At 41.3% G+C, this 13,498-nt stretch overlaps 1 protein-coding gene across 2 annotated transcripts; it reads left to right on the top strand.

Moving 5' to 3' along the window:
- The first annotated feature begins 74 nt into the window (after window positions 1-74).
- On the top strand, window positions 75-12,236 carry RNF168 (ring finger protein 168). Of its 2 annotated transcripts, none has more exons than XM_077349076.1 (7): window positions 75-606; window positions 3,745-4,107; window positions 6,233-6,309; window positions 7,344-7,520; window positions 8,169-8,278; window positions 10,409-10,496; window positions 10,942-12,236. In XM_077349076.1, the coding sequence occupies exons 2-7, from the start codon at window positions 3,801-3,803 to the stop codon at window positions 11,977-11,979; spliced, it is 1,797 nt and encodes a 598-aa protein (XP_077205191.1). In that variant the 5' UTR covers window positions 75-606; window positions 3,745-3,800; the 3' UTR covers window positions 11,980-12,236. The 2 variants fall into 2 exon arrangements, with proteins under 2 accessions (XP_077205191.1, XP_077205190.1); XM_077349075.1 differs by having other exon boundaries at window positions 76-606; window positions 3,768-4,107.
- The last annotated feature ends 1,262 nt before the right edge of the window (window positions 12,237-13,498 follow it).

Raw genomic sequence — 13,498 nt, 5'->3', positions numbered from 1 at the left:
CTGTGCGAAGGCGGGATTGGCTGCGGCTCGTTCTCCGCCGGGCGCCGCAAGGGCGGTTGGGGGAGAAACGGTCGGGCGCGTGCGCGCTGCTTCTCGGGGATGGGGGAGGCGCGGCCGTGCGTTTGCCGGCGCGGAGCAGCGCTTAGGGGCGCCTCTTGCGGGGACGGGCTTGGCGGCGGTCGCTTTCCCTCGGCGCGCCCGGCGGAATAGCGCTGCCTTGCCCCGTTTCTCCGTGCCGAGGCCGGCCTCTGGAAGGAAGTCGTCTCGTTCCTTGCGTGGCGGCGGGAAGCCGCTTAGCCTTGTTCGCGGGTTTTTCTACTTTCGCGCGAAACGGCCAGTGGTCGGACGGGGCCGATTTATTGCTCTCTCCCGGGGTGAAATGAGCTGTGGAGCGAGAAACGGAGCACGAAGAATGCTTTCTCTTCCCACACCAAACGGCACGTAAACCTCGGGCTAAAATAAAAAACTGAGGAAAGGAAGGGTCGCGTCGAAATAACGTCCAGGTGCGGAAATAGGGCTCGAGTGGACGCATATGACTCCGTGGACTCCGTCAGAGGGATTGGGCGTCCTTCCGGGTTTAGAATACCCCGGGTCGCATCCGTTTAGGTGAGAGGGTAACAGCATAGTACGGTGGAAATGGAACTGATGAGGAAATGTGTTTAGTATAATGTCTTCACATGCTGTCTTGTTCGTTTTGTGTTCTGCTCCAGTCCCAGTAGGCTGCGTATTTATAGTTTCTGTAACGAGCCCTGCTTTTATGGCTTAACTGGCAAGCTGCTTTTAAAACTGGCATAGATGCAATTGTTTGTTTCTTAGAAAATAAATTAACGATCTTGGTTGTTGAAGTATTTTTCTCAATGCAAATATTTGTTAAATTTGTTGGCCGCCCTTCCTTAACATAGCCTAGGGGTGGCTAACATTGATAAAACATACAAAGTAAGTGTAAAACGTTCAGAAGCAATCATTAAGAACAAAACGAAAGACCTTGAGTGCTCTGGTTCTGCCCACTTCGGTCAGAGTAATTCTGGAGTTGATTTTATAACCCGATGGATAGGGAGGGTGGAGTGGGCCTTTCTGATGTTATGTTGTGCTTGTGTGTTGGCCTCAACCCTAGGTCTGGTAGAAGAGTGCTGTTTGGCAGGCCCTTCAGAACTTTGTCACATCCAATAGGGCCCAGATCGTGGCTGGCAACACATTCCATCAGAGCCTTCTCTGCTCTGGCTCTGGGCAAGGTCAATTACACTACTTTGGGGCCAGGGACTACTAGAAGTTTGGAGTTTGCAGAGAGCAATGCTCTTCGAGGGACATACTTGTAGAGGTGGTTCCTAAGGTGTGCAGGTGACCATGTAAAGCCTTAAAAGCTAAAACCAATACCTTAAACTTGATCTGAAATTCAACCAGTAACCCATGTATGTGCTGGAGAGCAAGTCAAGTATGCGCTGTCCATGGGATTATCATAAGGGCCCAAGTGGCCATGTCCTGAGCCAGCTATAGTTTCTGGATGAAGGTCAAGGATAGGCCCACATAGAGCAAGTTACAGATGTCTAGCCTGGAGGTAGCCACATCACTGTGGCTACGTGCTCTGGGGCCAGATGGGGTGCTAGTAGCGTGGATGGAAAAACACCTGTTCAGCTAATTTGGTGACCTGCGACACCATAGTAAAGGAGACATAAGGATCATACCCAGGTTTCCAGCTGTACCCTGTCCAGGCAGGGGAGGCATGCTTCCTCTTCTGATATTTCCCAGCCAGAGGACCTCCATCTTTAAGAGGTTTAGCTTCAGGCAGCTTTGTTGGGGCCACTCCATCACAGCTCGCGAGCACCTGGCCAAGTATTCAGGCGGAGTGTTCAGCTAGCTGCTCATCAATAGATGGAGCTGGGTACTATCTGCATACTGGTGACACCCTAGCTTACGTCCCCGAACTGGCTGAGCCGGAGAGCACATGAGGATATTAAATAGTATTGGGGAGGGAATCACACCCTGTGGTAATCCACAATGGAGCTCACAGTGGTACAACTGCTCTTCCTTGATAGTGACCCTCGGTCCCCCATCTTGGAGAAAAGAGAACAGCCACAGCAAAACTTGCTCCCATATCCCCGTTTTTCTATGTATGTAAAATGCCAAGTTCTGTGTTATGATATTACTTAGGTTGTATCATCTTAGAAATAGGAGTGGAAAGATGTAATCTAGTAGCTCCCATAATTTACCTCTGAACTAGGAAGGAATGTTCCAACATCCTTCAGCTACTCCCAGTTAGAAAAATATGGGAGCCAAAGGACAATTCAAAGTCTAAATCCATACTTCTTAACAAGAAGAGCGCTTCCAACCTTGAACAAAAGTGCTTCTGTTGGGAGGATTGAGAGATAGTGGCATGGAACCCTTGCTCTAGTATGAGGTACACTACCTCATTCTTATAACTGCTGTGATTTACCTCTTTAAAATCTTTATTCTGCATTTATAGTTAAAGCAGCATTAATGTTCAGCTTCTAAATGTAACAGCCTTAGATGAGTAGCTCAGTGCAATCTTTGTGTGGCAACAGGAGTGCATTAAGTATTTTGGATGTTGAGTGTAACTGACCATCAAGTTCCTGCAAAGGGGAAGTTAACAGTTTAGGTGTAAGCAGAATTCACTGACTTAAACAGGCTTAAAAGGGCTCAAGATTGCTCTGTGAGCAATATCACTCTCCCAAACTTAGAGTGGACAAAATCCTTCATTGTTTAGAAGTAAATCTGCAGAACAAAATAGTATCTTTATTTACTAAAATATTTTGTGTTGCTATTATTATTATTATTATTATTATTATTATTATTATTATTATTATTATTATTATTATTATTATTATTATTATTATTAAATTTTAGCCCGACGCTCCCCTGAGCTTGTGGCGGGTAACAACATGTAAAACCCCCATAAAACCCCTAGTATAATGAACTAGTTATTTTGCAAGAGTATGTAGAAAAACAATTACCATTTTAAAAATCTGTATTTGTCATCAGATAAAAGCAGCAGAATAAAAGCAGCAGCATCTACAGTTACAAATGGTAGTAAAATTGACAGAAAACCTGACAGAATGATATGGTATTATAGGGACTAAATATTAACTAAAAAGGAGCATTCCTATCCTCCACTGGCAGTCTGCTCCGAAGTTTTAGAGCAGTTTCCCCAAATGCTCTGGAATAGACTTAAGAACTCATTCCTTGCAGTAATCCACAATGAATAAAATGAGACTTTTGTTCTCAGTGTGATGAAGGAGCAGAGGATAGACAGAATAAACTGAGGAGTGAAGCTGGCGCACAGTTTTATAAAGCCACAAGAGAATAACTGTCATTCTATTTCCATTGTTTAGAATAACTCTTGTTGAAAACAACAGGAGAAACTATAAAGTACTTGTGCTATAGGTTGATGTTGGATAAGATAGATTCAGAAACATAGCCATATTGGTCTGAAGCAGAAGAACAAAGAGTCCAGTGGCACCTTTAAAATCATCAAAGTTTTATTCAAGGTATATAAGCTTTTGTATGCATGCACGCTTGGTCAGATACAGTAAAATGGAGAGTATGTACTAAATGCATAACAAAACCTGCTTAAAAATGAATGAGGCTGCTGCATGAAGTAAAATGTGAGAATGGGAGGTGAAAGATTGGGGAGGATTTTGTCACTGAGAAAAGGAAACCAAATAGCTGATCCACTAGTCATTGAACAGAGCTACTTGTTTTACACTGTCTTTTTTTTTTAATTCAAAGAATGTAATGTGTCCTGATTGCAGATGCACTAGCTACCTTCCTTCCTTGGAACCAAGATGTCAAAGGAATTGGAGACTCCACTTTCCTTACCTGATTGTATTTGTAATATTTGCATGGAAATTTTCTTGGAACCTGTCACTTTGCCATGCCAGCACACTCTCTGCAATCCCTGTTTCCAGCTTACAGTAGAGAAAGCCAGTTTGTGTTGTCCTTTCTGCCGTCGCCGAGTCTCTTCTTGGGCACGTTATAATGCCCGTAAAAACACTCTTATTAATTTGAAATTATGGGAAGCAATTCAGAAGTATTTCCCAGAAGAATGCAAACGTAGAATTAATGGTCAGGACCAAGAAGAAAAAGAAGATGGTAAGTAAAATTATACTATGCCACATATTAGTGTTTGATGCTTAGAATCTATATCAGGCATTCCCAACCAAGGGTCCATGAGAGATCTGGAGGGGGTCTGTGACCTTTCTTATGGTGTAGTGGTTAGGAGCACCAACTTCTAACCGGGTGAGCTGGGTTTGATTCCCCACTCCCCCACATGCAGTCAGCTGGGTGACCTTAGGCTCGCCACAGCACTGGTGAAGCTGTTCTGACTGAGCAGTAATATTAGGGCTCTCTCGGTCTCACCTACCTCACAGGGTGTCTGTTATGGGGAGAGGAAAGGAAGGCGAATGTAAGCTACTTTGAGGCTACTTCAGGTAGAGAAAAGCGGCATATAAAAATCAGCTCTTCTTCATCCTGCCTTAATTTTAAGTCCAAAACTTGGGAACCAGCCTCTTCCATTGCTCCCTCCCCCTTCCTGAGCCTGAGTTTGTTCTCTCACGGTTTCCCACCTGGGAGGGGGGGTGGAGCCTTCATGCCTCTTCAGGCTTAAATCTCCCCCTTCCTTGAGATTGTCTGTTAAACGGTGATGTTACTTCCAGGGACATGGCAGGGAGCTGTGGCCAGCTGGGGCTCCATAAAGCCTGAAAAATTATTTCATGGACTCTTCCATGGTCAAAAGGTTGAAAAGGGCTGATTTAGACAAAGTTCTAGGAAAAACAATAAAGCAAGCTTTTACCCAGGTGAATAAGCTGAGAAACCCTTGTAAGCTGGAAAAAAGATTGTCATTTTTGAAGCAGTCACATGATTAGACAAGGTAGTTAGGCAAGCTAGTAAAGCTTTTGTGAATAAACTCATTTGTGGACTTAATTACAAGGCTGCAGTAATGGAATAATTATTGTATAAATGATCACTTGGGGTAGAAATATACAGCACATCAGATAAGTGAGCATTTTTTTGTAACTCAATACTGTAAAAAACCCTCACAAACATTGCACAATAATTTCTCACTCTAATAAGAGGGCCTTTCATTTTAGAAGTGGGAAACAGCAAATAGCTATTTGGAGAAAAGAAAGAGCAAGCACTGAAATCTTAGGGCTCAACTGTATCTCATGACTGACAGAATTTTTACCATGGTTATATCCCCTGGTTTACAGAATGTTTACCATCTTTAATAACTAGTTGATAAAATCCCTCCTCCCTCCTCATTATGCTATCAAAAACTTTTTTTTTTGCTGTGTAGGACTATGGTTATTAAAGGGACTTTCTATTATCTACCAATGGAGGTATTAAGATTGTTTGGACAATGGCATAACTTCTGTTCTGAGAATCTGATACATTTTTTTTCACTAAGAAAACAGTTTTTAACTTTTGTGTAACCAGAATTGTTCCAGTCTGTTGTATGGCTTGTTTTATTCTTTTGTCAGTGTGTAGTAGTTCAAAATTGTGTTTTTGGTGATAGCTAGAAAGATGTACATCCAAAAGATAAGTACATTGTAGGAATTTGTACTACAGTAGAATTTTATTTGTTTCCTCCTTTATTTGTTTCCTTTCAAACATTTTTATTCTTCACACAGCAAAAAGTGTACAAGGCTGTTTTTGTGCACAATATTCTGCTTTGCAAACTGTGTTTGAAACTATTTGGCTTTAAAACAGTGTGTTTGTATGTGCTCCATATTCTGTCCCCCTTTCCAGTAAATATCTGTTCAAGTAAGGTGACCAGATTGTCCCACTTTTGGAGGGACATCTGGGGGCACCTGGCAAATTGTACTTATGTTGCAAGTCAAAAATATACATTACAATACTATTTTTGCGTTCTATGAAAATTTTTGTTGCTCCATATAGGTCAATTTTTTAATCAAGACCCCCCCCCCCCCCCCCCGCTTTACCAATGTTAAAATCTGGTCACCTTATATTTAAGGCATCTACTTATGGGAAACCCAAGTAATATAGTTCTTTAGATTTTTATCTACTATTACTGGATAAATTCCTGGAGGTTCCTCTGGGGATTAAATTTAAATGTTGATAGAGAGGTGTTTAAGAGGTTAACTACATAAGTGTGCAACCTATAGGTATACAATGTCATGACAGTAAGTTTTATTTGTTTTGTCTAAAAATGAAACTTATTAATGTTTCTCTCTTCTTTCTCCCTCATCTACTGTAGTATGCATTTTTCAGCCAATACGTTGCTTGAGTAAGCCTGGAGAATTAAGACAGGAGTATGAAGCTGAGATTACTAAGGTAAATCTAAAAAGCTGAAGGGGCCCTACTGGAAATTGTTCCAATGTGCCAGTAGAAAACTAGAGCTGACATTAAATTTAGAAGATAAAAGAAGAGCTGTTTTTTATACCCACTTTTTACCACCCAAAGGAGTTCCAAAGCAGCTTACAAACACCTTTCTCTTCTGGTCCCAACAACAGACACTTTGGGAGGTAGGTTGGGCTAAGCTCTAAGAACTGTGACTAGCCCAAAGTCACCCAGCTGGCCGCATCTGGAAGAGTGGAGAATCAAACCTGGTTCTCCAGATTAGAGTCTGCCACTCTTTAACCACTTCACCATGCTGGCTTTCAGAGTGCTGACTTTATTTAAATCACTTAGGATTCAGGACTTGGTGTCACAGTGGTCAGTGAGAAGGCTCCAAGAATGAGACAGAAAAAATGTATTCATACAGTTGTAGAATAGGCTAACTGCAGGATATTTCCAAAAAGGCAGAAGCCCCATTTACAGACAGGCAACAACATTAACCATTTCTCACTACATGACGATTTCATTCTTCCATTCATCTCTCACAAAGTCTCCTGGACTCATCCTCTAAAGATTTACTTAGCAGTGGGGGATGCCAAGATGGCCACGATGGGGATCCTTTAAACCCCTCTAAAGTTACTTGAAGTTGGCTTTCGGTGCCTGTTTATACTGTTTTGCTTTGTTGTAGATAAAGGCTTGTTAGTGGCAGGACATTACTATGCTAACCCAAGCTTCCGTTTTCAAGGTTCTCTATCTAAGTTGCTAGTAGCAAAACAAGCACAGCATCAGCTTCCATTTAGCCAGGGAGAATCCAGGGTTCACAGTCGGTCCAAACTTGTTTTGAAAGAACAGAATTGTAAAAGCAAAGAGAAATTTCTAGAAACTTAAGCCACAGCCTCAAGAGGATAAGTTATAACTATAAATAATAGGTCACTTAAGCTAAGGCAAAGATTTTTAGACCCTTGGTTGTAATAATTTCTAAACTGAGTAAAAGGAAGCTATAAATAAATCATGGTACATTTCTGCTTCAGGTGGAGGAAGAGCGACGGGCTCATGAACAAGAGGAGAGTAAAGCAAGTGAAGAGTATATTCGAAAGCTATTAGCAGAAGAAGAAGAACAGCAGAAGCTAGCAGAAGAGAAGAAAAAACAGATGGCAGAGCAATTATTACTAGATGAAAGATTGGCCAAGGAACTGAGTGTGGATCTAGTAAGTTTGATACCATAATACAGGTATTTCTGATTCCAGGACTGTTTGCTTGATTCTTTAACCCTACAATGCTGTTTTTTTCCAACCAAACAGCACTGAGAAACATTACTTGCCTCATGGGGAAGACATGAGCACATAATCATATCTACTTGGTTTTTTAAAACCGGTGGTAACTGTCCTACAGATTTTTTGCACATTGGATGGTTTTAGCAATCTGGTACTAATTGGTAAAGTATAGAAAGGCGACATAACCACTTTGGAGAGATTATTTGTTGTTTTGAAATTAAAAATCTGGGAAATGTAGTGTTAAACTGAGTTGGTATATTTAATGCTTGTACCCATGTTGATAATATTTATTTAATATTGATCTATAAATAATAATAGCAAAGCAAAGGAAAGACAAGAAAGTGCCTTAGAACCAACCAAAATCCTGTTAAAACATTAGCAAACTTTGTAAACTGAATGTTATGTTAAACAAAAATAGCTAGGGGACAGGGGTAATGTAGATCTCAGTCTTTGAATTTAAAAATACTTTACAGTATTGTTTTCTTATTTGACTGGTATTGCAGGACTTTATGCAATGTATTATCAATTGTATAAAGACATATTTTTTTTCTCTCTCCCCATCTCACCCCTTATAATTTAAAGAACAGCTCAAATGAGGGGCATGTAGTCAGCAGTCTGTCACCTGGCCGATCTCCCTTGAATTCCTGCAAAACATCAAAAAGCAAATCTGTTTGTTCTGGAGATATTAAGAAGTAAGTAAGCTCTAATGATCTATCCCAGGATTTTATGGTATAACAGTTTACCATGTATACTGTATCGAGGCAGCTTGCACAGAATTTTTACAATAGGTTTTTGTTTTGACAGTATTGTGCTGATATATTAAAAATTTGTGTGTCACGTGTTAAATAGCAGCTAATGAAGGTTCTTGTTTTTTAAACCTACACTTTAACCTGGAATCAAAACTGAAATACTTCATAGACATAGTAATAATTATAGCAAAAATCATGCTGCTGGATATTAGTAATTATCTTGAAAGCAAAAAAATCTGTTCTTACAATGGGGGAAAAGCAGTATAAACATATTGGCTTGGTTTCACCAGTTATGCACCATCTTCTGTATATGGTATTGGTTACTACATATACAGAAAAACCTGTATTACTGATAAAAACAAAAGTATCAAGCAAAACAATTATTTACTGTACTGAAATACCCAATCCCAAAATCTCTTCTGAAACTTGCTTGAGTATCCTTTTAGAAGCTTGAGAGTAGGGATATTGGGCAAATGCTGTTTGTAGCATTGCTTGACCCATTTGGTCTTATTTCATAGAAAATTGATTCTCATTTCTGTATTGGGCCCTATACATTGCTACCCCATGCATTTAAAGAAGTGTTCTCTAGCCCACAACAAGATGTGCTGTAATCAAACTGTTAATGTTTAAAGTGCTTTAAAACTGTTTGTTTGTTTGCTAACCCATAGATATACCATGCTGGGTACATCTTGAGTTCAATATGTTCCCCAGTGATCCCTTAGGTCAGGGGTAGTCAACCTGTGGTCCTCCAGATGTTCATGAACTAAAATTCCCATGAGCCCCTCCAACGTTTTCATGGCAGACTCAATACGGGGTGGTTTGCCAGTGCCTTCCCCTGTTTACCCCCCAGCAAGCTGGGTCCTCATTTTACCGACCTCGGAAGGATGGAAGTCTGAGTCAACCTTGAGCCGGCTGCTGGGATCGAACTCCCAGCCTCATGGGCAGAACTTTCCGACTGCATGTCTGCTACCTTACCACTCTGCGCCACAAGAGGCTCTTATATCTATTGGTTGAGGACAGGCCGATGTCTTAGGGGCCGATATCTATTGATAGCGGCCTGTCCTCAACCAGAACCTTTTTCATCTTGGTTCTCACCTGGTAGAGTGAGTTGCTGTCTGAGACTAGGGCCCTGACAGAGCTATTGCCGTTTCCTAGGGCAGTGGTCCCCAACCTTTCTGAGATTGGGGACCGGCAGGGCATTGGGGCGCGGCCCGCGGATCGCGGCCGCGCATCGGGCCGCGGCCGCGAGCCGCGCCCCCGCATCAGGCCGCGCCCCGCGAACCGCGCCCGCACATCGGGCCGCGCCCACATGGGCGCGGCCCGGCCCCGATTCCCTCTCCCTGCCCTCCCGCAGTAAGAAGCTTCCCGGGCCGCAAGCTTGCGGCCTGGGAAGTTTTTTACTGCAGGGGGGGGCGGGGAGAGGGAGCCGCGGCCCGGCGCCATGGCCTTCGCGGCCCGGCACCGGGCTGCGGCCCGCAGGTTGGGGACCACTGCCCTAGGGCCTTCAAGGCGGCACTCTTCCATCGGGCCTATGGTTGAGGCCAGGGCAACTATTGAAAGGGCTTCCCTCCAATCCTACAGTTCCTCCCCGTTTTCATCATCATCCATGCCACTGAGGGACCTCAGTGATGATATAACATTTAAAATGTATATGTAATTAATAAATTTTATATTTATTTTAACAGGTTGTAAACTACCTCAAACTCCAATGGGGAAGAGGCAGTAAAGAAATCCAATAATAATAATAATAATAATAATAATAATAATAATAATAATAATAATAATGTCATCTTAGTGATTTCATCAGTTAGCCAACCAGTTTAAATTGCAGTTGCCTTGGAGGTTCTGGTGATAGCTGTTTTGTTGTAGGCCATTAATCTCCAAACAACTTTGTTGACTGGTCAATATTCATTTATCAAATAACTCTGTATCTCAGAGGTATGCCCCTCACCATGATGAAAGACGTTTACTGTGCTTAGAAATGAATACCACGTTAAAAACTATGCTGTTGGCCACTTGTACATCACAGATTGTACATATATATCTTTTTAATCTTTATCTTTTATCCTTAAGGTATTTGTCTCCAAAATCTTGTAGTTCTTCGCCTCCAATGATACTCTCTAACAAATTAGAGGAAGAAAGCAGCATTTCTTGTTCTGAGGTAATCAGTACTTGTCTGTATTCCTATGTTGCAGAGGTCCCCAGTGTAGTGCCTGTGGGTGTCATGGCAGCTGCTGATACCTTTCCTGGCTCCTGCCAAGTGTTTTTAAAAAATAATCAGGGTCAAGTGGGGCTTTTGCCCATTTGGGCTTCTGATTGGGCATGCGGATTTTTAAAAATATTGCTTTGGTAGCAGCTGCCCACCAGAAAGATCTTCGCTGTGTGACTGAAAATATCCTCATGTTTATGTAGCAGGAATGCGTGTAATGTCTGTGATTCTTTCAAAAACTGCTCATTTAAATTTTAAATCCAAGTTGTTGTGAATGCCTGTTAATTTTCTGTGGTCTATATACCAACAGGAATTCCAGTTCTTATTTCATACCTAAACAAGGTCACAGCATGTCTGAGAGGAAAAAAATAATGTATACTCTTGTCTAACATTTCAGGAAAGCATCAGTACTAAAAACAGCTTTATATGTGGAGAAGAAAGGCGAGAAGATGAGATGCCTACACTGACCCCACAAATTTCAGTTGAGGAGAGAGATACCAAAGATTGTTTTTTAGAGCCATTAATGCCACAATTAAATATGTATACTAAAGGTGAAGCTACTACACTCAGCTTAGATTTGACATGCCTTTCTACTTACCAGGGAAATGAACTTGCCGATCAGCTTCCCTGTGTTTCAAGCAGAGAATCTGAGCTAGTACGTCCTATTTCAAGTAGAGAGGCAGTTGTTTCTGACTTTGAAAATAACAAGTTTATAACGAATACGCACTTGACAAAACATGCAAAAGTTGGCACTCTTCAGAAAACACTAATTTCTGTGATATCTGGTAACCAGCAGAACAGCAGCACTAGTGCAAACTGCAGCTTAGTGATGGAAAACAGTCAAGTTGGAAATATAAACCCTAGTGGATCTCTAATAGAAATAGCAAAGAGAAAATATCAGGTATCATCCCCTGAAGCAGCAGTCAATTCACCCTCTAAGGATAAAAGGAGAAGAACGTTCTCTCAAACTGAAGAGGAGGAAGACATGAATGAGGTACAACAGCAGATGAATTTGGAGCAGAAATGTTATGAAAGGTTTAAACAGGAACAGGAGGACAGACTTCTGGCCTTGAAGCTTCAGAAGGAAATGGACAAAGAAGAGAAGACTCCAAATCGCAAAAAAGGCTCTCCAGATGAGTACCATTTGCGCCCCAAAACATCTCAGTCAGAAAATGCATCTCCAGTTTCCTGCAGGATGTTGCAGAACTCACAGCCTCCAACCAAGAAGACTAAAGCAGATCAACGCAAACATCGTAGAAGCTCCCCAAATGAGAACAGTAAACCTGCTAATAAGCGCCAGCCAAAGTCACCTGGTATAAATGGAGGAAACACTTTGAATAACGTACTTAACAATTCAGACTTGAAGGAGGCAGAATTGCTGCCAAACAAGCAAAAAACTATTCTTCAGATGTTTAAGAGGTCTACTGCAAAGTAGAGGCGTTGTGGGAATGGATGCTCTGCTTAAAAGCTAGCTGTGTTAAACAATTACTTGTGGAGAGATTAAGCGCTTTCAAAGCTAACACCAATTGGCTGGGAGCCTGGGTTTTATTCCTGTTTGCTTTTATTGCCTTTTGTGTTATCAGAGTACTTAACCTGTTCACATGCTTGTGAGTTGGTTTGGATTGTCAGGAGGCCAAGGTATGTATTACCTCATGGTAAACTGTTTTATGTTAGAATAAATTGCCAAAACAACTTCTTCTCTCTTCTCGCCATCCTTCATGCACAAGAGCAGTAAGTAAATAAGTGGAAAAGGTTAAAGCAGACTGGAACACGGTGCCACAGTAGCCCCGTGCCTCTAGTCTTGTTTCTGCCTTCATGTTCACCAGCAGTTTAGTAAGTGGATATCTTGAGTCTGCCATGAAAACGTTAGAGGGCGTCACCCCAAGGATCAGACATGACCCGGTGCTTTACCTTTTTATCTTCCCTAATTATTCCCTAAACATAATGCAATAATATGAATTTGAAATCTTGTGAGGAAATCAACTCTACATGGATTTATGTGTGATTGTCAGAAAATTAAACAATACGTTTTGATGTCTGGTGGACAGAGCCAGCAGAAAGAAAGAGTGTAAATGTTTGAATTATGTTTCTTAGTGCAATGCAGAGAGGTTTGTATCTATAATGTTACCTTCACAGATAACCAAGTAATTCACTCTTTTGGTATTCCTATTTCTGATGCACTGGTCCTTTTACACAGGCCATGACTAAAAAAATCTGTTATAGAAAAATAGATAGCTCAAACTTTGCATGTTGAAAAATGCATATAATTTGTCAGTGATACGTCGTCTGAATCCTGTGACCAACTTCTCTTTCCTGCACTTGAGCATAATATAATCCCCTCTGGTGTGGACATCTCAGTTTGCTGGCAAGAAATAAGTGCCCAGAAACTGACAAAACACACTCTTACTATCAGTTGCAATGGTCCTTACCATGTCATTTGCTTATGTTTTCACTTAAACCCAAGTTCGTGGAATTCTATTTCAACTCTTATCAACTCTGGATTGTAATAAATGGTCCAGCAATTTTAAAAACCTTATTTTGGTAGCTTGATGCTGGCAAGGAAACAGCAGTTTTTATTGTTCCACCCTATACATTACTTTTGCTTTCATCTCTCTCTTCCTAGTTTTTTTTTTTGCAGTATAGAAGGGCCTAGTCAGCTTTATAACAGCCTACAGACTTCCTGATGACAAACTTCTGAACACCAGCTTAAAACCTTTGTTTTGTATTTTTTGCTGAACCAATCTTTAAAAAATACTTGAGCATATTGCAGTTTGCACTATGTAGCCGATTAAATTTTTAACAGTGTGCTGATGATGGTTAGATTTCAAGATTTGCACAGATTAGTACTTGAAAAAGACCTGTCAGTTTTAGTGCTGGAAGATGCTCATAGAGTTGTTTCAGATTCATGTTGAGTTGTTCTAATTGTTTAATGCAGGTAAACGTAAGTGAAGATA

This window comes from Paroedura picta, chromosome 8 (genome assembly GCF_049243985.1).
Source record: "Paroedura picta isolate Pp20150507F chromosome 8, Ppicta_v3.0, whole genome shotgun sequence".
Taxonomy (NCBI): Eukaryota; Metazoa; Chordata; class Lepidosauria; order Squamata; family Gekkonidae; genus Paroedura; species Paroedura picta.
Note: the sequence above shows the minus strand (reverse complement) of the source record. Positions and strands in the feature narration are given on the sequence as shown.